This window comes from Colius striatus, chromosome 3 (assembly GCF_028858725.1).
Source record: "Colius striatus isolate bColStr4 chromosome 3, bColStr4.1.hap1, whole genome shotgun sequence".
Taxonomy (NCBI): Eukaryota; Metazoa; Chordata; class Aves; order Coliiformes; family Coliidae; genus Colius; species Colius striatus.
In genome coordinates this window covers 74,740,185-74,763,346 of record NC_084761.1, presented here as the reverse complement: position 1 = coordinate 74,763,346, position 23,162 = coordinate 74,740,185, and the positions used below count along the sequence as shown (strand labels likewise).

Here is a 23,162-nt window from a genome sequence, read left to right as displayed (position 1 = left end):
ACTCTGCAAATTTAAGCAGAAAAAAGCCCACAGGGGAAAATCAGACATGAAAGAAAATAATGATCAAAAAAAGGCTGTTTAAGAAACCAAATATAAATCTGAGGGAACCTGACAGGTTCCGCTAGGGTAATTTCTGGGCTTGTTATCCAAGTTTGAATGTGACAGGGTTGAAGAAAATTTATGAAAGCTAGAAATTAGCATTACGCATCACTGTGTTTATAGGCCTTTACAATTGCAATTTATACTCAGATGAACAACTGCTTTCTACTGAGCTTTTATGTTTGAATCCTCTGAAATCTATCAGGGGCCACTGAAGGAAAGAGCTGGGCAGAAGCCACTCCAGGGAGATGATCAGACTCTTTAGTTCCACTCCTGACACTGCACCGGAAGGTAGGCCAGTTCCCTGAGAGGTCACCGAGACATTAACACATGAGGTTTACCATAGAATCATAGAATGGTAGGGTTGGGAAGGGACCTTTAGAGATCATCTAGTCCAATCCCCCTGCAGAAGCAGGTCAACCTAGATCAGGTTGCATAGGAATATGTCCAGGCAGGTCTTGAAGACCTCCAAGGAAAGAGACTCCACAACCCCTCTGGGCAGCCTGTTCCAGGGCTCCCTCACCCTCAGTGAAATAGTTTTTCCTTATGTTTAAACAGAACTTTTTGTGTTCCAGCTTCATCCCATTACTCCTTGTCCTGTTGCTAGTTAGTATAGAAAAAAAGGGATGTCCTAACCTCCTGACATCCACTATTTATATACTTATAAATATTGAGATTCCCCCCCTCAGTCTCCTCTTCTCTAGACCAAACAGCCCCAGATCCTGCAGCCTTTCCTCATAAGGAAGATGCTCCAGTCCACTGATCATCTTGGTGGCCCTGTACTGGACTCCCTCCACAAGTTCCCTGTCCTTGAGCTGAGGAGCCCAGAACTGGACACAGGACTGGGCCTCACCAGGGCAGAGTAGAGGGGGAGCAGAACCTCCCTTGACCTACTGGCCACACTCTTCTTGATGCATCCCAGGATGCCATTGGCCTTCTTGGCCACGAGGGCACATTGCTGGCTCATGTTTAGTTTATTATCAACCAGAACTCCTAGCAAGTCATCAGCAACCAAAATGGCCTAGAAAGTGTCTGACACTGAAACATCTAAAATAATTTCCTTGCTTTCTTGGAAAGGTTCAGTACCAATACAGCATTCAGTACATAGGTTACTTAGCACCCAGTCTTCATTGACATATTCTACATAATCAAAATGAGCAACAAGAGGTGGAAGAAGAACCTGCAAATTTGAAAGAATGAACTCTTAAACATGCACACAATCCCTCAAAACAAAAAGACCTCTAGAAAAATGTTAACAGTATCTGAAAGTAGAATGTCTCTTTCAAACCTGTGACAATTCCAGAAGTCGAATTACATATGAACCAAAATAACAATAATTCAGTAAAACCTACAGCTAAGCTTAAATGCCTAATCTATAGTCTCCATAGTGTAAGTATACACTTATGACAGCGTCCTTGCCAAGCATCATCAAATAAATTACAAAGAACACCTCATTGGATTTCAATTGACATAAATCCGCAAAAGGTGAGCCCTGACATATTTACTTCTTACAAGGTTACATGTGGTCCACAGGCTTTCTTTGAGCATGGCCTGTGCTTCTATCAGACTCTTGAGTCATGTGGCAATCCTTGTCCATGAACTGTGCACAAACCTATTCATTTTCCATAAGAGGAAGAACTTGGCCTACTGCTGGTGAGCACTACTTCAAAGGAAAGCAAGGCAGTCTGCTCACTCAAGTGGTTTTAAAACACACCAGGTCACCTGAAACAAACTGTGTTGGTGATTATATCTAATCTTTTGTTTATGATAAATATTTCTGAACATATGAAATCTGGAATCACAGAACGGCAGGGATTAGAAGGGACCTTTAGAGATCATTTAAGTGCAACCCACCTGCCAAAGCAAGTCCACCTAGATCAGGTCACACAGCAACACATCCAGGCGGGTTTTGAAAACCTCCAGAGGAGGAGATTCCACACCCTCCCTGGGCAGCCTGTGCCAGGGCTCCCTCACCCTCACAGTGAAATAGTTTTTTCTTATGTTTAAATGGAACTTTCTGTGTTCCAGCTTCTTTCCATTACCCCTTGCCCTGTCACTAGATACAACAGAGAAAAGTGATGCCCCAACCTCCTGACATTTACATGTCCTCAGACTTTTTTTTTTTTTTTTTCTTTTTTATCAGTGTAAACACTGACCTGGTTTTGCTTTTGGAACATTAACCAGACTTGCCTGCAAACCATGCCAAAGGACAGATCTCCATTTTGACAGTTCTATTTTTAAGTTATTTGAGACTGCTCAGACTATACTTCAGCAATATCTGGCTATGGCATGAAGCCAAAAGAAATGTCATCAATGCCAGCTCCTTTGACAGAACATGATATGCCCCAGCAATGCAGAGTCTTGACTAAACTCTAATAGGGAACTAGACAATTGTGACTGCACTGGGAACTAAACTAACAACGGGGACTGTTGTGCTTTTCCCTCTCCTCATCCCTACAAATACATCTTAAAAGGCATCTCATGCGTGAAACTGTAACATTTTTCTTTTGATCAAAATCTGATTTGAATCATTACGAATCACTGAGGTTACATCTTCAATTCACAGAGAACTTAAGGTGTGCAATGGTATGTACTTTGGCATGCCAATATCCAAGATGCTATTTCAGCATTTGAGAACTTGAAACCTGTGCTTTATCATCTGAATTAGTTTGTTACTAACAGGTGAATTTTAAGGTTTTAGATGTCACTCAGAAGGTTTTAAATAGTCTGTGAATAACTCGTAGATTATGCAGCTTTAATCAGCAGTTAAAGAATGAATTGCATTATGACAACTTATAGACAGTCAATTATTCTTTGTTAGAAATTCATGCCTGCTTTTGGATCTTGTTTCCCAACTTGTTTCATAACAGAGCTGTTAACCATCAGAGATTATGTTTTCGTTCCTTACAAAGATTGAAAAATTGTGTGAAGGACAGACATGAGTAGAAATGGTGCCAGGGAATTACAACTTTGCCATATTTTTTGCAGTTGCTTATTTTGTAACCTGGGAAATGTACTACTCACTGTTTCTAATGTGTCTAATAAATATACAAAAATTCCAATAACACAGAACTTAAAAGCGAAGAGACAGAAAGGTAGTGAAGGAATACAAAATTATGTTAAGAGAACCTGTTCATATTTTGAAGAGTGCCCAGTAATTTTTGGGCAACATGTTGAATCAACTATCAAGAGGCAGAATTCCAGGTATGAAAAGCAGCATGCAAAGAAATACACTCACGATCTTATCTGTGGCAAGTCTGTTTCTATTTTGTGACCCGTGTTTCTGAAAATCTGTATGGCTGCCTCAGCTACCTTATCATCTTCCATCCTGAGGCACTGCAGCAGAGACTCATATGTCTCTGCAGAGTGGAACGAGGTAGGATGTGTAAAGGACAGAACCTGTAGATACACATTAAAACAAAGGTACATTTATTCATGGTAAATGAATCATCAGAAAACCAAAACGATGGCTGTTTATGAGCATTATCATCAACACATCAAACACGTTCTGGTAAACAGGAGAAATGTTAAGAAAGAAACTAAACAAGCAGAGATTCAAGGCAGGAAAAGTGAGGACAAAAGATTATCCCAAAGCAAGACTACATTAATTATAGTTAAGTTCAGATAACATAAGGTAGGAAGAACAGGGAAAAGCTGTACGTATTTTGTGTATTCTTTGGATTTCTCTTATCTTGGTTTCTCTGATCTGAGTTGCCTGCTTGCGTATCAATGTGTGAAATAACGTTCTCAAAGATTTCCACGTCACAGCTACAAAATCTTCAAACTTGGCAGGCTTCTCTTCTGAGTTACATTAGCCAACAGACATGACTTTCTTGCATACTGCTGTGTAGCTATTTCTATCATGATTGCCATTACCAAATTTGGTGTGCGGTAACTCCATCAACCCCACCTCGTTCATTCACACACAAATTACGTAATCTTCCCTTCCATCCTCTCCTACATTTTATATTGACATTTGTAACACATTGAAAATAAAGTCTCATTAGTGAGCTGCCAAATCCATCACAGATGTTTTCCATATATTTCAAATCCTTCTTTCTCTCCCTTTCTTTTCTCATCACCACTGAGAACACAAATTCCCCTGCCCCTGTTTTTTTCTCTACATAACTTGGCTCTTGAGTTTATTGCTTGCTTTCCCTGCAGTATCATACAGGCCTCAAAGAACATTCCTGTCTTGATTTCTGCATTTCTCTTCCTCCCTCTTTACCTCTCCATCCTCTTCTATATGACTTCCCTAAGCAGAAACCAATTTCTGCTTTAACATGAGTATTTCAACTCTTGGTACCATTTTGAAAATGTATTCCTTCCAAAAAACCATCTCCATTACTCTTCTCACAAATCAGTACTAATACCCAACACTTTCATCTATTAAAAAAGTAATCATCTAAATAATAACTATTAAAATCATACTAACTAACTTTTTAGTTGTATCAGTTTTGTTCCTTCCATGATAAACTATAGCTGCATTAATATAAATTACCTTGAGAAGTTCAAGTCCTGCACGAATAGCAGTATCAGGACTTACACCCTCCTCTTCATCATCAGCTGTCCCCTCTATGGATTTATTCATTAGTTTTACTAGTGCACTGAACCAAGAAATGCAAAAAGAAAAAAAGGCAAATAAATGTAACAGTGTACAATGTTAAAGGCTGGAGATAGGAGTAAGATTACTTGTTTTTGACAATAAATAAAAGGAAAGGCAACAGTCCATTGGGGGGTGGGTGGAAAAGTTATAGTGTTTGGGGGTGGTTTTTTTGTTTATTTTTGTTTTTTAATCAATTTATTCCATTATTCCTTTTCCTTCTGAGTTAGCTTTCTGCAAAATTAATTCTTTAGGAAAAAAACCCCAAACAATCTCAAACAACACTCTCTCTCCCACTATGCTGGCAGCATCCAGATGAACACATAGTTGCATGAGTTAGAATGTAATTAGGTTGCCAGACAAGTCTCAAAAGAAATCCAAACATTCTCTTACACAATCCCACAAAAGCAAATTAATTGAAGTGCTATATGGAAGACTGTGTTGCATTTAACTATGTGAAAAGCATAAGCACCAGTTACATCTTAAGCCCCTCAAACAGCAGTTTCACCATGAACAACTACTATTATTTTTAAAAGGAATACACAGATAGTACTGCCAACAAGTATTTTAAAAAAGGCTGCTGGAAACAGACATCTGCATAAAATGTGGGCTTTATTTTTAAATAAAACATATTTAATGCTAGGACAGACTAACCTAAATCCCAAGAAAATCTCCCCAACACATATTCCTTTTTTCTTTCTTTTTTTTTTTTTTTTTTTTTTGGGGGGGGGTGGTCCATGCAAATCATCTTTATAATCATTCATGAGTTAGTATGAACTTTCAAACTTACCTAATGGCTTCTGAGTCAATATGTACAGGGGCAATTCTTTCCAAAAGAAATTTGACCATTTCCAGAAAAGGATTTGTTGGCTGCTTAGGATTTGCAAGTTTCCGGGCTATCTCTCTCTACAAGAATGTTACATACAAACAAGATTTACACTCATTTTACTTAAGTATGCTCAATAAGCTAAATATAGCCACTTCTTGTAACAACACAGATTATCTATATAATCAGTAAAACATATTTTAAGGGGGGGCTGTTGTTATCTCCAAATCTTCCTTTACGACATTATACTGAAAGGAGACATGATTTATTAAACTATTTAAATGTAAGATGCATTTAGGTTATGAGAGCTCTTCAAAGTTTCTTTTGGAATTGCAGGCCAGATGTAAAATAGAATCAAAAGGATAGCTAAGTGCAGTACAGACAAAAATTAAATATGTTGGCAAGAGTAATCCACAAGTCTGTAGTTAACTCTGTCATATATGTTCATAAAGCAGTAATGAAAAAATTGCTCTAAAAGCTACACTACCACAAATGTGGAGAAGCACTACACTACCTTGGCTACAACAGATGTTCAGACCCTACACGCTTGTCTATGAATGTTTTGTATAAAAAAAAAAATCTGGTTTTCCCCTCTGAATGCCCCAAGATGTCAAACACATTGAATTCAGCTGCAAACCCAGCAGAAGGTGGATAAGAAGATACGTTTTGTTTTGAACGGAAGTCTAAAAAAGTCTCAAAGAAATGACTTCTCGACCTTTTCCTAAAGGGTGGAATGCTGCAGACCCTACAAACCAGGAAAGTGTTCTTACTGTTTGCTAAATTATTTTTAGAAAGAGGAAAGAAACTTTCCTTTTTAAATTGTATCACTGCATTCCCAAAACGCAAAACTTACTAGTTCTGCAGGAGACACACTTTTTACATCTAGCTGTTAGGACATAATTCTGAAGGTCATTCTGTTCCCTCCCCTAGACAATGTCAGAGCCATCAGAGAAAACCCAAGAGACCTATGTATGTCTGTTAATGCTCTCTATTGTGATTTCTGTCAATAACATTGCTTACTTTATTTCAGGACCATACTGGTTTAAAAAAAAAATCATCTTATTAATTGTGTGTTGCAGATTTCTGGATACTACGGTGTGTATCTTCAGCAAAGACATTAAATAGATGGGGTCAGGGGGCAAGAAAAGAGGAAAGAAAGGCTGATCTCCAAATAGCATTCTAGGAAGAAAAAAAGCACTAATACACAGATGGTACAATATTTGGCTTGCTAGTACTCAGAGAAGTTTCATCAGTGTCAGAGGATAGTTTAGAAACCATAGAGGACACTCAGAATAAAATATTTTTTTAATTAAATAAATTTTTTAGACTTTATGCTTGATGACCACAATCCCAGAAAATAATAAGGTAATGTTCTTTTTGAAAGCAAGATGAAGATTATAAATTATATTTTCCACAGTCTCTACAAGTTAACAAAAATCTATTTTACAAAAATCAGAAATATATCAAAATCGTGTTAAAGTACTAAAGGAGGCCACTAACTCTGCATAACTGTTCTAAGCACAAATACTTGAAATACGAAAGTTTGCTTTTCCATTTCCTTACCACACAGATATCTGCCTGTTTACAAGAACATGTAGGGCTAATTAACAGTTCAAGTTGGGACTGGAGTTTCTCATCGTCACCCAGAACCTGATTGAATTTCTTCACAAAATCTTGTGCTTTTCCAGGATCTGGAAGGTTTTCTGTATGATTAAACACAATTTAACATAAGATATATTTGCCACTTCAGTATGCCAAAAATCACAGAAATACAATTTCCAGGAATGCTATAATAAAAGTTTCTAGAACTTACTTGCTATGGTCATTAGCTTTCCAAACATGGCAGCACTGTTTGCTTCTGACTGAGGACAACAGCAAAAACAAACAAATAAATCAGCAATACAATAAACCTTTAAGCTCACCAGCTAGTTCTTCTGCAGCAATACATTCTCCTCTATGATCTTATAAGGCTTTTTTTGTTTATTTTAAGAATAACACACTAGAACAGCATGTAACAGTATCATTAGCAGCTACTACATGCAGAGAAAGGGAAAAAAATTTCTTGCAATAATCAATTAACTGCAACCCCCAAACTCCCAAAGAAACAATTCTCCTAAGCCCACTCCCACAACAAAACCCCAAAGTAATGCTTTTCTATTTAATGTCTCTGCTAGTTTGAAAATATGCTTAAGTAAAATCTCAGTATAAATACTTAAAAAATTCTGTCTTTAAACAAATAAAATCATTGCTTTATGTTAAAATATACTCCATTCTCTAAATGATATAAAAAGGAAAATTAAAAAAAGGTCTGTCTTGGAAACTTTTTCCAAATTTATTAACCAGTAACATAAAATAATGCTAAACATCAGGAGGCCATATACCTTTAAGCATTACTGAAAGCAACTTTACTTAATGAGAATGGAACATTGCCTATATATAGAAATCAACAGGATCATGAAGTCACACTGAACAAATAATATAGTATTTAACCCCCCTCATAAATTAGTCTAACAGGTCTACTGGATCAAAGTATTAATATTTTCAAAACCGTACAGTGGGCTGCTTATGCAAGTCTAGTAATTCTCGTACGTGACTCCTTAGCATATTCTGGCACTTCCACATCTCATTCAGTGCTCTGCAAAAGTGCAAAACCAGAAAAGAAAAGCTTTCCAATTTGTTCATGACAAAAATATGCTGGATGTTTTAGTAAACGAGATGGTCTATTTATCTTACAAGTGTAACATCTACTACATACAATCAAAATCTAACAAGTATTAAAAATAACCATTCCAAAACAGGTGGAACTGATTTTTCTCTTTTCACAGAGCATCACTTCTCTTATAATTCTACTTGGAACAATTTCACATATGCAGGACAGCCACAGTATCTTGTAAAATAAAATGTACCACACAAAGTATCTTGTAAAAATAAAATAAATCAATCTCATATCCCATATTCAACACAAAAAAAATAGGCTACTATCAACCAGAATTCAGTTCTAGATAATCTTCATAATATACTCTAATGCAGAGCAAATCTAGAAGTCATTACTTGCACGTTTTTCACTCTGCCTTGTTCTGACTTGATGAAAAAGAATGGATACAACCACTCTTCTCAAATAGCAAGGTATCTTTTGTCTAATGGAAAAGTAGAGTTTGTACATAAAAGGAAAAGGTTTTTAAATGCTACTAGCAAATAATGCAAAATATCACTTAGTTATATTTCTATTTAAATCTTGATACAAGTAAGATGATGTAGATGTTGGAAGCGTCCGAGAAAAAGTATTTGTTGAATACAAGCTATACTCACTTGACAGCATTTGGATCCAAGCTAGCATACAAATAGTACAAGCACTTCATTCGCTCTTCAGTTTCCAAATTATGTGGAACAAGATACTGAGCAAAGATTTTCTCTACCAGTAATCTGCAGGAAAATAAGAGAAAAAAAACTATACTTTACCAAAGGCAGTAATTTTTTTCAGACAAGATGAAAGAACAATAAATATCAGATGCCGTTGCACTAGATTTTTTCAGAGAAAAAAAAAGTAGTTGTCTTTCTCAGATCTTTAAAAATCCCTTCCTTGTTGACACAAACATTAGCAAGAACTGTTTCTTGAGAGCTTTTCCATGTTCTTTCTTTTTCACCTCTAAGATGGAGTAATTGCTTTATTCATCACCATCCCAGTTCTCCTTTTTCTTTAGACTCTGAGAATCTCCCTTTGTTCTTTCTCACACCAAGAGAAAGAGATGCAGACAGTAAAAAAATCCAAATCAATGAATATAAGACTATAACTTGAGTGGAAGAAAAAGTGAAAATCAGATGCATCCTCAAGGGAAAGGTTAAGATAAAACTGTAGTATTTGAGAAAAAAAGTAAAACATTTGCAACTATTCACTATTCTAATACAGAGGATAAAAATCAGCATTAAAAAGTTGAAGACAAAGGAACAACAAAATGTATACAACAAAAGAAAAACTCAGTGAAGGCAAACCAAACCAGAAAAAAACCCTCTAAATATCTCTTTTTAGAAAGAAAACAATAATAAAGTTTTACACAAAATACCAAACTTGAACTACAGAATATGACTCTACAGTTAATCTAATTGTAGCTCCTCTAATGAAAGAGCATTCAGACATTTATTTAATGCCTAGTACTGGAAGCTGTGCAGTGTTCAGTTGTACAATTTGATATTTATAAACAAATATTTCATGTGTTTGAACGTTCAAACTTTGTCACTACGATTCCTGGTAAGTACTCTTGGAAGTACCTTGTACAAAGACCACAGAAGGCAGTATAGGTCAAACACACCTTATTTCTGCTCACAGAAAATTCAAAGAGACATGACGGGACGGCAGAGGAATAAAAGGATGGCCATGAGTTTAAACAACTACCTCAATGCACCATTTTAGTATTAAAGAAAACTTTGGTTTCTCTCTTTAAACATACATTTTACTATTCACAAGCACTAATTTTCTTGGGGAATAGGATCTTCAGATCTCAAGGGACTCCATCTCTGTTTAACATGCTAGGAGACTAGAGGCAGTTATCTTACTAATTTATGAACACTGCTCTAGCCCATGTCTCTACGGATACATGCTCCAAGAAAGGTGCCAGTACAAATGGTGAGACTGTTATCACGCCTTTCCTGGTCCATGTCATTAAGGTTAAAGTTTTACAAACAGGGAATACATTTTTCTGCTGTGAGGAAAGTCATTGGCTAGCATATTAAGAGCAAGTAACAGGGCAGTGGTTAAGGTGCAGTTATTTTACTCCATTCCTTATGCATTTGTCATAAAACAATGAAGGTCAGCATACAGGCCGTTCATACAGTTACAAATTCTCAGTCTTGAGCAGACATGCACATCAACAGTCAAGTAACATCATCAAGTGATTGAGGTAAGGATGTGTGGAGAAAATTCTCTTCCACTTCATGACTGAATACAACATATTACTGTGCTGTCATCTTTTGAAAGAACTAGTGCTATTCCACGCACACAATGGGAAATACATCAGGGCTCAGATAGAAGGATAAAAAGTAACGGTGAAAAACTCTCTCAACATGGAAGGGCCAGAGTTGGCTTATTTTGACCTATGTGAATTTAAAAGAACTGGACAGACTCTGTCTTAAAAGAGCAGCATTTCTACAGCTCTGCCCGTGCTAAAACTTCTAACATTCTAATTCTGACAGTTAAAACACTGACATGCATTTATTCCTCCACTCTGATATGGGGAAAACAACCCAATGGTGTGACTGTGCATGAGCTTCATTATCAGACTTAAAAATAGTAGAATTTGAATTCAAGTTCAGGGTACCAAACTGACCTAGAAAAACAATGAAATTCAAGCCACTGATCTTTCAGTATAGATATCTAGAAAACAAGTAACATATAATCCATGCCTACTCATAAAAAGACCAGTTTCAATGGCTTAATCAGACTTGAAGAAGAAATCTTGTCAGAGAAAGAAACTTGGCTTTGATGACACAGTCTTTCCTTAAAATTCTTTGCCTCATTTCCCTAACAGTGTTCTGCATTTCCCATGATCAAGAATATTGAAAACATCTGCCTCCATTCACTGTGGGACAAAGTCATTCTCTGTCCACTATCAAACTTGTGTACTGACATAGTGAGGCAGGAACATTCTAGAAAGAACATGAGCAAACCTCTTAATGCCAATTAAAGCATATTTGATGCATACATATCTATGTAGAATTAGCTTTGTATAAATCATGTGAAGTACACCTTTCCTGTAACTTCTGTGTGTACAGTCTCATAACCATATCTACATTTTTGAAGGGGAAAAAAAAGGCAACTAATCAAATATGTAACTCTGACTCATGATCGGTCAGATAAGCGAAGTGACAGCCTTCACCCCTGAATTCACTGCTATAACTGGCAACTGAAGGAGACCATTATTAGCCCACTCAGACTGTCAATATACTTTTCTTGAAGCCAGAATTTCAAGTTACAGGGACTGACAAACCAGGGATTACTAGACTAGACAATAGTGGAAGCACCTCTCATATTTCTTCAGCTTTTGTTCTAAAGGGTCAACTTCTACATAGAATACCAAAAGCAGATATATGCACTACACTATATGCACAGACATGCACCATGCTCATAGATCAAAGATTTTAACATGCCAGCCTCTTGGAAATAGTGAGGCAAAATAACAACTGGGTACAGTAAATGCGAGTTTTGACAGTATTCTTTCTATGCAGTAGTTATTTAATTACAATCTACTATCATCACAGATCTAGTTTCATCAGTACAGAAAAAGAATACATGAACAGATAATGCAACCATCCTGAACATCTTAGCATAAGTCTTAATGATTATTAAATATCCTTAAATCCACAAATACAGAATGTGATATAACTGCTTTCTCAGAACAAGCACATATTTTCAGAGTATCACTTATCACTATATGATTGAAATTAGGAAAGCTTAGGTTGACTCACTTGTCATCAATGCTATTTTGATAATATATGTGCAAAAGTTTATCCTTTATCCAGCTCACTTTCTCCGCAGCATCTTTTCCAGCCTCGGCATGAAGACAATACTTCTTGTATAGCTGAGCAAGACCCATCATGGCTTCTTTTCTTACTCGCCACTTGAGGGGACAGAAATGAAAAGAAGGTGAGGAAGTGGTTTTTGTAAATTTATATAAAACATATAGAAAATACAGTACAGACGTAGAAGTGTGAAAGACAAAATAGCCCTATTCTGACCTTCTACATTTAGACACTTCAAAAGCTGCAAAAAGTGCTCTTTAGAGCATCTAAATGAGGATTTTCAAAGCCTAGATAAGGGGTTTCTTCCCTGTACCTTGCAGTTCTGCCCTGCACTATATAGATCAAGTATCTTAGACATCACTAGAGATTGAATTAAGTTATATCAATATGCAAATAATAAACTTGTATTTTGCTGCAGATTTCTTCAATGTTAAAGTAAAAAGTAACATGTCAAGCGAATAATAACTTTGACAGTATAATACTTGCTTTTCACAAAAGAAGAACATTTCAGATATAAATGTATGTTATTGTTTAACTTCTCCGAAGGAATTTGTTCACATCTATTTGTTCACCTATTGTGATCTAAAGCACATTTTAAAGAAAATAAAGGTCTGAAAGATAAACATTTCCAGAAAAGTATTATTTTTATGCATTCAGATATACCCTTCCAATGCAAGTGGAATCAGATGTCCTATATGATACAGGAAGGACAGAAAATTTATTGGCAGAAGACAACAGAGAAGGATTGCAAGAAAATAGTCCAGAAAATTTGAGCCTAATATGACAACAGAGTACTTAACAAGGCATTATAAGAAAACAATGGTTGGATTGTCAATAGGTTTCTGCTCACTGAAATTTCTGTGGAGAGTCAGAGCATGCAGAAAGGCAGTTTCAGGCAGAAGATGAGAGGCACTGGACTGAATCCCTTAGAGAATGCTTTGAGACACCACAGAAGCAAGTCATTGAACAGGAAAGAGACTAAGGTTCTATTGGGAATTAAAGCTCATACAGCACACAGTAGGGTAAAAGATGAAGGCAAATTAAAATAACACAATAACCAATTTCAAAAGGAGCAGATCAATAAATAGAAGTACTACCATAATTTAATTAACAAAGTAACTTTGAGTCTTAGCTTCCTCAGTTAACCAGCATAATTAAACTCTTTCACTGAATATTGAGTTTAAAAAAAACCTCTATTATTGAAAATTCAAGACAACCCCATACCTATTGGAATAGGTATCCTATTGCTTTCATAGAGTTAGGAATAGTAACATCTCAACATTTTTTCTCCTTCATCTGGAAGAAGCCACAATGGTTTCCAGTACATATAAAGAAGGAGGCGTTAAAACTAACACATGAAGAAATATACATTAAAAAAAACCCAGAAAATGGGAGTTTGTTCCCATGGCTCTTTATTCTACAGCTTTTGACTTTGAACTGGTGATACAAAAGTCTGTTCTCAGAAAGGGCCAAAGTCTATAGAACAAAAAAGCCATTGGGAAAAATGGGAACACAAGTCAGATGTCAAAATTTGCATCTAACTTTTCAGGTTCTTAAGGTTACTCCCGTATAAAGAAGTACCAAGTTGAACCATTTTTAAAAGCTTTTTCTTAAAAAAAAAAAAAAAAAAAAAAAGTAAGTATCTCCTGAAACTAACTGTTCTGAAAAGTGAAGACAGTCGAAAGACCCAAGAGACAGTGCTCCAACAGAAAATTCTTCAGAACAATTCTTACCGAAGACTGGATTCCATTTTTGGAGGAAACTATCTGTTCCCAGAGTTACTTTTTCACTCAGATCAATAAAAATGGACTTGAAAAACTACATGGGAGGGGGTGTGTGGGGTGTACATGTGTGTTGGTTTGTTTGTTCATTGTGCAAATGTCCATACAGATCAAATTAGCTGTCATGGTTTAGTGAGGAGCCACTTTTGCTTGGTAAGAGGGAGAGGGGGCTGCAGTGCAGACCGGGTAAAGAGTCCTCAGACTCTCCCTCAGATCCCAGGTTCAGACCCACCTCCAGCCCGGCTGGGAAAATCTTGTGTCTCTGCCATCACTATTTAAGGATGGGAATTTGAAGTGCTTGGAAGGAGGTATAAGAGCAGTACAAGATGGAGGCAACCATGCGGACCCCACAGTCAGAGAAGGAGGAAGGAAGGAGGAGCACTAGACCAGAGACCCCTCTGCAAGCCATGGTGAGAACGCAGGCTGTGCCTCTGCAACCTATGGAGGGCAATGGGCTGGACTGAGAGCCACCAGCAGCTCCGTATGAGTGCGTCCAGATGGGCAGGAGACTGCGTGAGGAGGCGGCCAAGGCGCAGGCCGTGCTGGAGAGCCTGAGGGCTGCAGAGCAAACTCATAGGAGAGGCAGACAGGAGCTGCAGCCTTTGGGATGAACGCATATCAGAGCAGCCTGTGCAGGGCTCTCATGTATGTGAGGTACCCCACAGAGGTGCAGGGAGGACTGGTACAGAGCCCACCTGCCCTGAGGAGAGACAAATCAGGAATAGACTCACCGAAACCCCCTTTCCCTGCCCCCCTGAGCCGTTCAGTGGAGGAGGAGATAAAGACACGGGGATCAGGGCTCTGAGCCGGGAAGAGGGGAGGGGTGAGAAGAAGGTGGTCTTAAAGGGCTGGTTGTGCTCTTCATCATTGTACCACTCCGTGTTGTTTTCTTTTTGTTCTGTTTTGGGGTTTTTATGGTTATGTTTTAATTGGTGTTGGATTAAATTATTTTCTGTTTTCTTCCCCAAGCCAAGTAGCCTGGTCTCTTTTGTCCTGGACCATAAGCAGTAATTAAGCTCTCCCTGCCCTTTTAAGAATTCTCAAGTCTGTGGTACTTGAGTCTAATTGTGGTCTTTTGTCCCTGGACGGGCCTAAACCAAAACACTAGCCAAAAATGTTTTTTAAAAACCAAAGTATTGTCTTTTAGCCAAAAACTTTTACCCTTAAGAAGTCACTAGTCACTATGCTATCTTTACTGATACTGTCTCAATTACAATATGGTCAGGAGAAAAAGCAAGTCACATAGTTAGCATAACTTAGCACAATTTAAATTCAAATTTGTGCATTGTTGTATTTTAAAAAAGAATTGAAATGACAGATTCAGTCTGTTGGACAAGTGGTCTTTTTATAGTAATATTTATACTGATTTGACAGATGACTACAGATCTAAAGAGAATTACATGAAGTCAAATTGATGAATGATCTCTTGAGGAGTTTGCGGTAGATTTGTCTAACAAACCTGGCTACAAATGGCTAACAAACTTGGTAAATGCAGTTAGTAGAGGACAACCGAGTTCTTTAAAGTAAAAAAAAATATTGAAATACGTATAATGTACTGTATCTAGAATTGAAAAAATACTACACAGAAAGTACAAGGACAGTTGTATGGCATATCAAACTGAAGAAAAACCCTTTAAAAAACAAGAGGCCAAAAGCTTACAAGTACTTGATGTTCAATTTATAACACTATATTTATGAAGACATGACATTTTATATAATAGTTTGAGTTGTACGGGGTCTTAAAAGATCACCTTGTTCCAAACCCCCTGCCATGGGCAGAAACACCTTCCACTAGACCAGGTTGCTCAAATCTCCATCCAACCTGGCCTTGAACACTTCTAGCGATGGGGCAGCCACAGCCTCTCTGGGTAACCACCTCACCACCCTCACAGGGAAGAATTTCTTCCCAATATCCAATCTAAATCTACCTTCTTTCAGTTTAAAGCCATATTGATAAGATCTCTTCAAATTGTAAGTATTTGTTGTAGTTATTTCTAGTCAGTTCTCAATTTTAATTTCTCCTCAGGATGTATTTTCATTAAAGCTCTCTCTAGAGATTTTTATAATAAAATCACTATCTAGAGGTGAAGTTATTCTTCACTGATGACTGAAAAGGCACTTAACCTTGAAATGTAATATAACATCAAACTAGTGTGAAATCACTGAGTCAAACATATTAGGAACATTAAGTAGTATGACACTGGGTTTAAGGCTATAGAACTAAAATCCCTAGCTCTGTAGAAGAGAGTATTACAGCTGTACAACTAACTGCCTGTTACTGATAGCAAGAGGCTAAAGGAGAAGAGACACTAGGCAGAACACACAATAACAACCATCCCATTTTGACTAGATGGAAGTCCCACTGGGAAGTGGTTGGCTACACTGTGTAAGTTTTTAGATCTTATAAATGATCTTTTGGACATGTTTGTTTAATGGCTGCAAAGAGAGAAGGTAGCCCTCATCACTCCTGAGAAATGTGCAAGGTCAAGATGCAAGTCTAATTGAAGAGCTGCTTTATAATAGTGAAGGTACTCAAAATGAGTTATTTCTCTTTGTTACTGTAATGGATTTTTGAGAAAAGGATGTCATCTCTGTACATTCTCATTTAAAAAGAGGAATATGAAAGAGAAAATTATTTTAAAAGAATTAAAAGAACTAGCTAGAATGACATAGCTTATCAAAAGAATTCCTGCTATTAAAAAGAAACAACAATAACAAAATCAACATGGCTGCACAGCACAGTCAAGTGTATCACTCTCCAAAAAGCACGAAAGAGGGTAGCAAGAAAAGAGTATAAGCTCTGGTAAATCAAAGGGAAATCCTTGATGAAGTCTAGTGTAAGTTACTGAACCAAATCCTTAAAAGTATAATAATTAAACATCTTCACCATAGCAGGAAGCCTTCCAGACCCTTCTGTGGGGCTGAAAGACAAATAGATTAATAAATCTTGTTTGAAGAGGTTTCTTAAAGCATGATTAGAAGATATTTTAAAACAAATTCATAACATGAGCAGTAACAAAATCATGAAGACTAGGTTGGTATCACATCCACGGTTTCTACAGGAATTTGGAAGTGATACCCCAAATAGTAACTATTCTGTTATTGCAATCTGTCAGTGAACAGATTGAATGCAAAAAATATTAAAGAAACCAAAGGGACCCAAAAAGAACCAAGGGTCATTCACCAGAATATCTGATTTTTGAATAGGTAAACAGGTTGAAACAAAACCGTAACAACAAAGAGCAGATGCTACTGAGAAATGAAGTTACTGGAATGAGTCATCATGCTTTATGTAACGACAAGTTTTGTCTAAGAAAAAAGAAACTTTCAGACCAGAAGTGTATCAGTAAAAGTCATTAAGATCCAACAAATCTTTCAACAATGTCTCACAGTTAATTCCCAACAGGATTTTAACAAAAACATAGGAGATAATAGGTGGAAATTAATGACTGGTTTTTCACATTCAAAAGAACAAAGGGAACCTACTGATGAAGTCAGAAGGAATCTGCGACACTTAACACATGAAAAATCGTTAGAAAATGAAAACTCTGGAAGCCAAAATTGACCACTGTAAGAATTATACTAGTCTATTGGGACCTTTAGCCTAAACATGTGGCAATTCCCATGTTCTTACAATATGATTATGTCCCTTGCAAGTCAATGGTCTTACTTGCTTGAAAACACTCAACTGGTGCCACCATAACATGGAATCTACTTTAAGATGTTCTAGTAAGAATATGGTTTTTTCCTTGCTGCACTCTAATTGACAGCCAAGTCTAAGATTGCCTGTTTCCATGGCTTTGATTTTTTTTCTGGTTTTTATTTTTACCAAATTGTATTAGAAGCAGATATTCCCGAAAATAAAATAAAACACTTACCCGTTTGTCTAGCGTTCTTTCCCTTACAAAGCCAAGTAGCTGGTCATTGACTAAAGAGAGATCTCTCTTGCCCGCAGTAATAATTGTAACAATAACATCATGTCGAATGGCTTCTTCTGGGTCATGGGATCTAACCTTCAAATATTCTGTTACCATCAGAAACAATGGAAAACAAGACTTTTTATGTAGCTATGACATATTCTGATTTATTTATAATATTAAAACAATTAAATATCAGTTGCATATCATAACCATATAATCTACTAAACATGTAACTGCCTACAGGAAGCATCCCTTTCAGCTTTTCCTATGTTAAATATAAATCAAACATATAACTGTAAATATCAAAAGTATATAAAAGTGAATAGCTTTTACAATAACCTCATTTGCAACAAGCAATAGCAAAATAAAGCTGATTAGAATATATTGAAAATAAAGGAGGGTGGAAGAGTGAGAAGAAATAGGAAGAGCTGAGAGTGAAAGAGCTAGGAAGTTAAATAATAAATGGAAAACACTGACAATTGCTGTAGGTTGGCTTGCATCAAAAAAGAACAGTGTTTTCGGTTAAGCCTGAAATTCTGCTCATAGTTAAAATTATGCTGAAGTGAGGGAAGAAATTTCATAGTTTAAGTCAGCACAATGGTATTCTGTAAACTCAGTGGAAGAACACAACTGTTTTTTGAAAATAAATCAACATGGTGCATCAATATTTGCTTTGACTTGTCAAAAGTTTCATTAGAATGGGAAATTACTTGAAAACTCATTCTGGAATGGGTAGCTTCTTAAAGAGTCACTCTGACAAAATCCACACAACCACACACTCTTCTCTTTCTAATAACTAGCACTTCAGCAGAAAGCAATTACTCAGCAGTTAGCTCTTCCATCCAGCATCAAGCTTTGGAATTGATACATTTTAGAACTATACTGCTACATACAGAAATAATTACATTCTTCCTTGCTCATTTCTTAAATTATTCTAAACCCCTGTATGAGCATCTCACCAGTGAGGTCTTTTGCTAAGTCTGGATGGTTCATTAAACAATGACTGGCAAATTTCACACTCTCTAATCTCACAGGGACATGGATATCATTGAACCTAGAGGGACAGAAGATGATGAATGTTAATTTTTAATTAGCCTTGCAAATAAAGATTATTCTCTATGTAGTAACACATGTTGATAATATGTTACATTAACTATTAAAATACTTTTATATGGTGAAATACTACAATAGAAATGTTTTGAACTTATCTCTATAATGTACCTCATACGAACTTTTACGTTACTTCTTGTGAAATTAAGTCAGGACTAAAATTAAAAGGATGAGTAACCTACATGTAGATGAAATACTGACCAAATGGATTTTGTCTATTGACTATTAAACATAATTCTCCATACACTGTCAATCATAAGTATGCATGTGTATGTATACATACACATGTGAAACCATGAAAACACGAACTGAAATACAACATGTGCGATTTGAAAACATTCACTTTTTTTAAAACGGTAAATTTCTACATTTACTTCAAAGGAAATATCCCTTTACTTAAAAAAGTAAATGTCCGTTAAAACAGATACAGTTGCAGATACAGCTTAGCAGTACGAAATTTCAGGCAATGCTGACATATCTATTATGTAATTTCTGTTATGTATGTAATGTGCTATCTAACCTATATTCCTATAGCTGACAGTAGTATAGCTGCAGTCATTTGTGCTTCTTCAATTTAAAATACAACCGTATGCAATTCTCTGCTTCAAAGATTTAATAAGAGAACTTCTAAAAACACATACACAAAACTGTAATACTATCAGAATATTCAGAATAAAACTAATTCAGAATTTTGTGTCTGTTTCTCTTACCGCCCAAGGAAGCACTGCCAAAGAGGACGATTTTGTGTGGCCAGATCAGAATCTTTGGAGCCAAAGAGTTTAGCCAGAAGTCGAACAACAGCCAAACGTTCTTCTCCATCATTGCTCTAAAAATCAATGAAGAAAGAATCATAAATCATTATCCCCAATATCTTAATAATAATAATTTCTGGCTCCCTTTTCCTTCTACTTTTATAAATCAGATTAAAAAGGGAATTTGAAATAATTTGCTATAGACTTTACTCTTCCCAATGAGATTATTAGATGAATGAGTTAAAATACCTGCCAAATTAACATAGTAGAGTCATTGAACGTGTTTTGCAAATTTTCTCTTTCAGGAATAAAATCCACACACAGTAGTATGAATAACATAGATCCTTGACTATTTCAACATTTAATGATTTTATTTTTGTTTCAAAAAGTGTGGAAAAGACATTGATCAAGATGTTACAAATATATATACACGCTAATAAAAATATTCTGTAATTTCACCAACTGCCTATGTCTTGGCTGTTTTTTTTTGTTGACAGCATACTCTGTAGATACATGCACAAATATAAAATTACTTATTTTGTCCACTTACAATATTAAAGACAAACAGCTTTTTAATTAAGGAAATCCATACCCTCATATCAGGTTAAATTAACTATTTCCAAAGATTAAAAAAAAGTCATATGACTTATTAGCTGATTGTAACATAACATTCTTTCACAAAAGAAAATTCCAAAAATACTCAAGTTGGCAGAGCTGCATTTCATGAGACAAGCCAACCACAACCTAATTTCTTTATAAATGTCAAGTGAAATGCAAAGATTAAATACATATAAACTTTTGCATCAGAGTATATTAATTTATCAATATAATTATTATAAATCTCTGCGCATAATACATTCTCGCAAGAACAGAAAGCACATAACACCATGCACCTTTCCAGTGTCCTTCCTTTAATAATACATTTACCTTGAAGTAATAAATATAATTTTATAGCACCAGTACAACACTTAATCTACAGCTCTGCACTCTTAATAACCATACAAATTTTACTATTTATCTGAAGCTACATTGTCACCTACCTTCAGCTTGAACTCAAGCTGTGGCATGACAGACAGCAGTAAGTGAGGATCTATGGCAAAAAGCTCTTGTATCAAATCAAACACATGTTCTGATAAGTCACTTACTGAAGACTTTCCCAGTACCAGAACCTGGTTAAAAAACTAAATACAAACAACATTTTTTAGCAATTTTTCCTTCACTAATGCAGACACTATTTTAAGAAATTATTTTTACATGGTATCATTAACACTTTAATTCTAATGGAAGCTACTCAATGAATATATTTTCACTACCTCACCCTTACAGTTTTGGCTCAAGTAAATTACAAATATCCTTCATAGTTCAGTTTATTACTTCCATAAGGTTGATTCATGGTAATTTGATAATTTAAAATATCAATAACCATCTCCCCAGCAAAACTAATAGGCAATAAAAGAGATGTTAATTTTAAAAGCATATTCATCCAGTAGAAGTTGGGGGAAAAAAGGTAGTACCCCATTTTAAATTTTCTTATAATTTGAAACCAATCCAAATTGAAGATCATCATATGTCCAAAAGGAAGCTTCTCTACTTCTCTACTAAATCCTTTCTAAAGAATGTCAAATGACTTTATGATACGTCTTGTGATATTTGACAGTGATGTATCATGCTCGTTGGTGATCTAACGGGGAAAAAACTGAAGGAGCTTAAAATACTAATGATTTCTTATGGATTTGTAAAATTTTAATATGCTTGCTATAATTCCTATTAGATAGTGTGGGTTAATATTATTTGAGCAGCGCAAATGCTACAATCCTACTACACGCTTGAACAGGAAAGTAAGAAGAATAACATTAAATCAACTCAAAGGTCACTCTATGCACTATCCTTTTTTCCAGCTACAACTATTTACAAAAGCTTAAAGAAACAGGAATTGGGAGGTGGTACTTGTTAGTGAGACTCCGTCAGCTTTTAAATACTTAACTTTTATGAATTTGTCTAATTCCCCTTTTAATCTATTCTGACTGTTAAAAACTCTTTTGGCTTCCGCACCAAGGAAAGTCAACACAATGGACTACATTTCCCACAAGCTATATTAATAAAGCAGAACATACAACATTGACATTCAACAAAAGGAATTACATATAGTAAAGGGAAGTCATGATAAAAAAAAAAATCAGTCTTTATGACTAAAAATAGTTTAAGGTGGAAGAAAAAAGATCTAGTAATGAGCTGGTGATTTGAAATATGTCACCCTAAAGCTTGGTAAGAAGCCTGGCTGTCTAGTTGCTGGATGCAAACAGTAACAATTCCTTTTAACAGCATTTTTTGGCAGTCACCTAGATTTAGGCTTAATTTCAGACTGATACGGGTAAAAAGTCACTTCCCTTTCACTTATTTGAAGCAATTCACATATTTAACAACCAAGCTAATAATATCTTATCTGAAAAATTGTACTCTTGTAGCTGCATCATGAAATCATAGAATCATAGTGACTTTTACAAACACTATTTTTAAACAAACAAACAAATCTCCAGTAAATCAAGACAGTAAGAAGAACACTTATTACTTGTAGGGAACATTAGTTAATTTACATACATTGGCAATACATGGTTCAATGGTCTGGACGGTCCTTTTCAACAGGACTTTTGCAAGATCAAATGCTTGCTTATTAAGGTTCTAAAATAAGAAAAGAAAAACAATGGTATTTTAGAAACAAACTATTTCAGACAACTTTACTTTTCTCTCCCAACCTTAAAAGACTATAACTTTAGAAAGGTAGGTTTTATCATCAATCTATTTGTTTTCAAAATTATTTAAGTTCAGTTACGTTAATTCCATAACTAGAGACTTAGAAAAATCTTCAGAGTAGTTTTTCACAGACAAGAGAAATCTAACCCAAACCCATCACTTCCTGCAGATTCTTCTGTGACTTTATCACTCTAGTTGCTATCCCTAGAATTGCATGGATATCTGTAAAGAGTTTTCGCGTGCAATCACATTAAAAGGTTTGAAGAAACATGACCAGACCTCCATACTTTGATAATTTATGTGCATCACATTTTGCCACCAAAGAATGAACTAATTTATAATTTAAATGTGGTTTTGTTTCCCTCTCATATACTCATTAAATATACTCCCTACAGCAAAGTTCATCCATGTCTAAAAGGTAAAACCCACGTGCTGACTTCTCCATGGACTGTATTGAGATCACCCACAAAAAGTACCTATGCTTGGGTAGTTATCTGGAAAGTTTCCCAGTAAAACGTTTGAGTGCAACATAACAAATCTGAACATTGTTTTTATTACTCTTGAGCAAGATAAAGAATGTAACTGCAGATCTGAAAAATGTGACTGCCCAAGTCTGCACCAAATCCAATACGTGATGTCTCATCTCAAGATTAATGAAACTTGAAGGGGGGGAAAAAAACCCAAACCAGAAGAAAAAGAAAGTGGATTAGTTGATTGCCCTGAACATTACAAATGACTGCAGACAAAATACAGGTAAAGCTTAAGGATGACTGATTCTTGGAAAGACAGTATTTGGCAAGTCTACAT

General features: G+C 35.9%; 1 protein-coding gene across 2 annotated transcripts in view; it reads right to left on the bottom strand.

The window, feature by feature from the left end:
- PDS5A (PDS5 cohesin associated factor A) overlaps window positions 1-23,162 on the bottom strand; it is a 79,946-nt gene that overhangs the window by 21,167 nt on the left and 35,617 nt on the right. For both annotated transcript variants that reach the window (XM_061992593.1, XM_061992594.1), the window contains exons 7-19: window positions 22,203-22,283; window positions 20,645-20,785; window positions 19,563-19,678; window positions 18,702-18,796; window positions 17,701-17,846; window positions 11,988-12,139; window positions 8,838-8,951; window positions 8,082-8,163; window positions 7,342-7,390; window positions 7,092-7,231; window positions 5,493-5,608; window positions 4,601-4,706; window positions 3,338-3,498 (exon numbers count right to left, since the gene is read on the bottom strand). In XM_061992593.1, coding sequence (XP_061848577.1) covers window positions 3,338-3,498; window positions 4,601-4,706; window positions 5,493-5,608; window positions 7,092-7,231; window positions 7,342-7,390; window positions 8,082-8,163; window positions 8,838-8,951; window positions 11,988-12,139; window positions 17,701-17,846; window positions 18,702-18,796; window positions 19,563-19,678; window positions 20,645-20,785; window positions 22,203-22,283 — 1,499 coding nt within the window. The remainder of the gene's footprint in view (window positions 1-3,337; window positions 3,499-4,600; window positions 4,707-5,492; window positions 5,609-7,091; window positions 7,232-7,341; window positions 7,391-8,081; window positions 8,164-8,837; window positions 8,952-11,987; window positions 12,140-17,700; window positions 17,847-18,701; window positions 18,797-19,562; window positions 19,679-20,644; window positions 20,786-22,202; window positions 22,284-23,162) is intronic.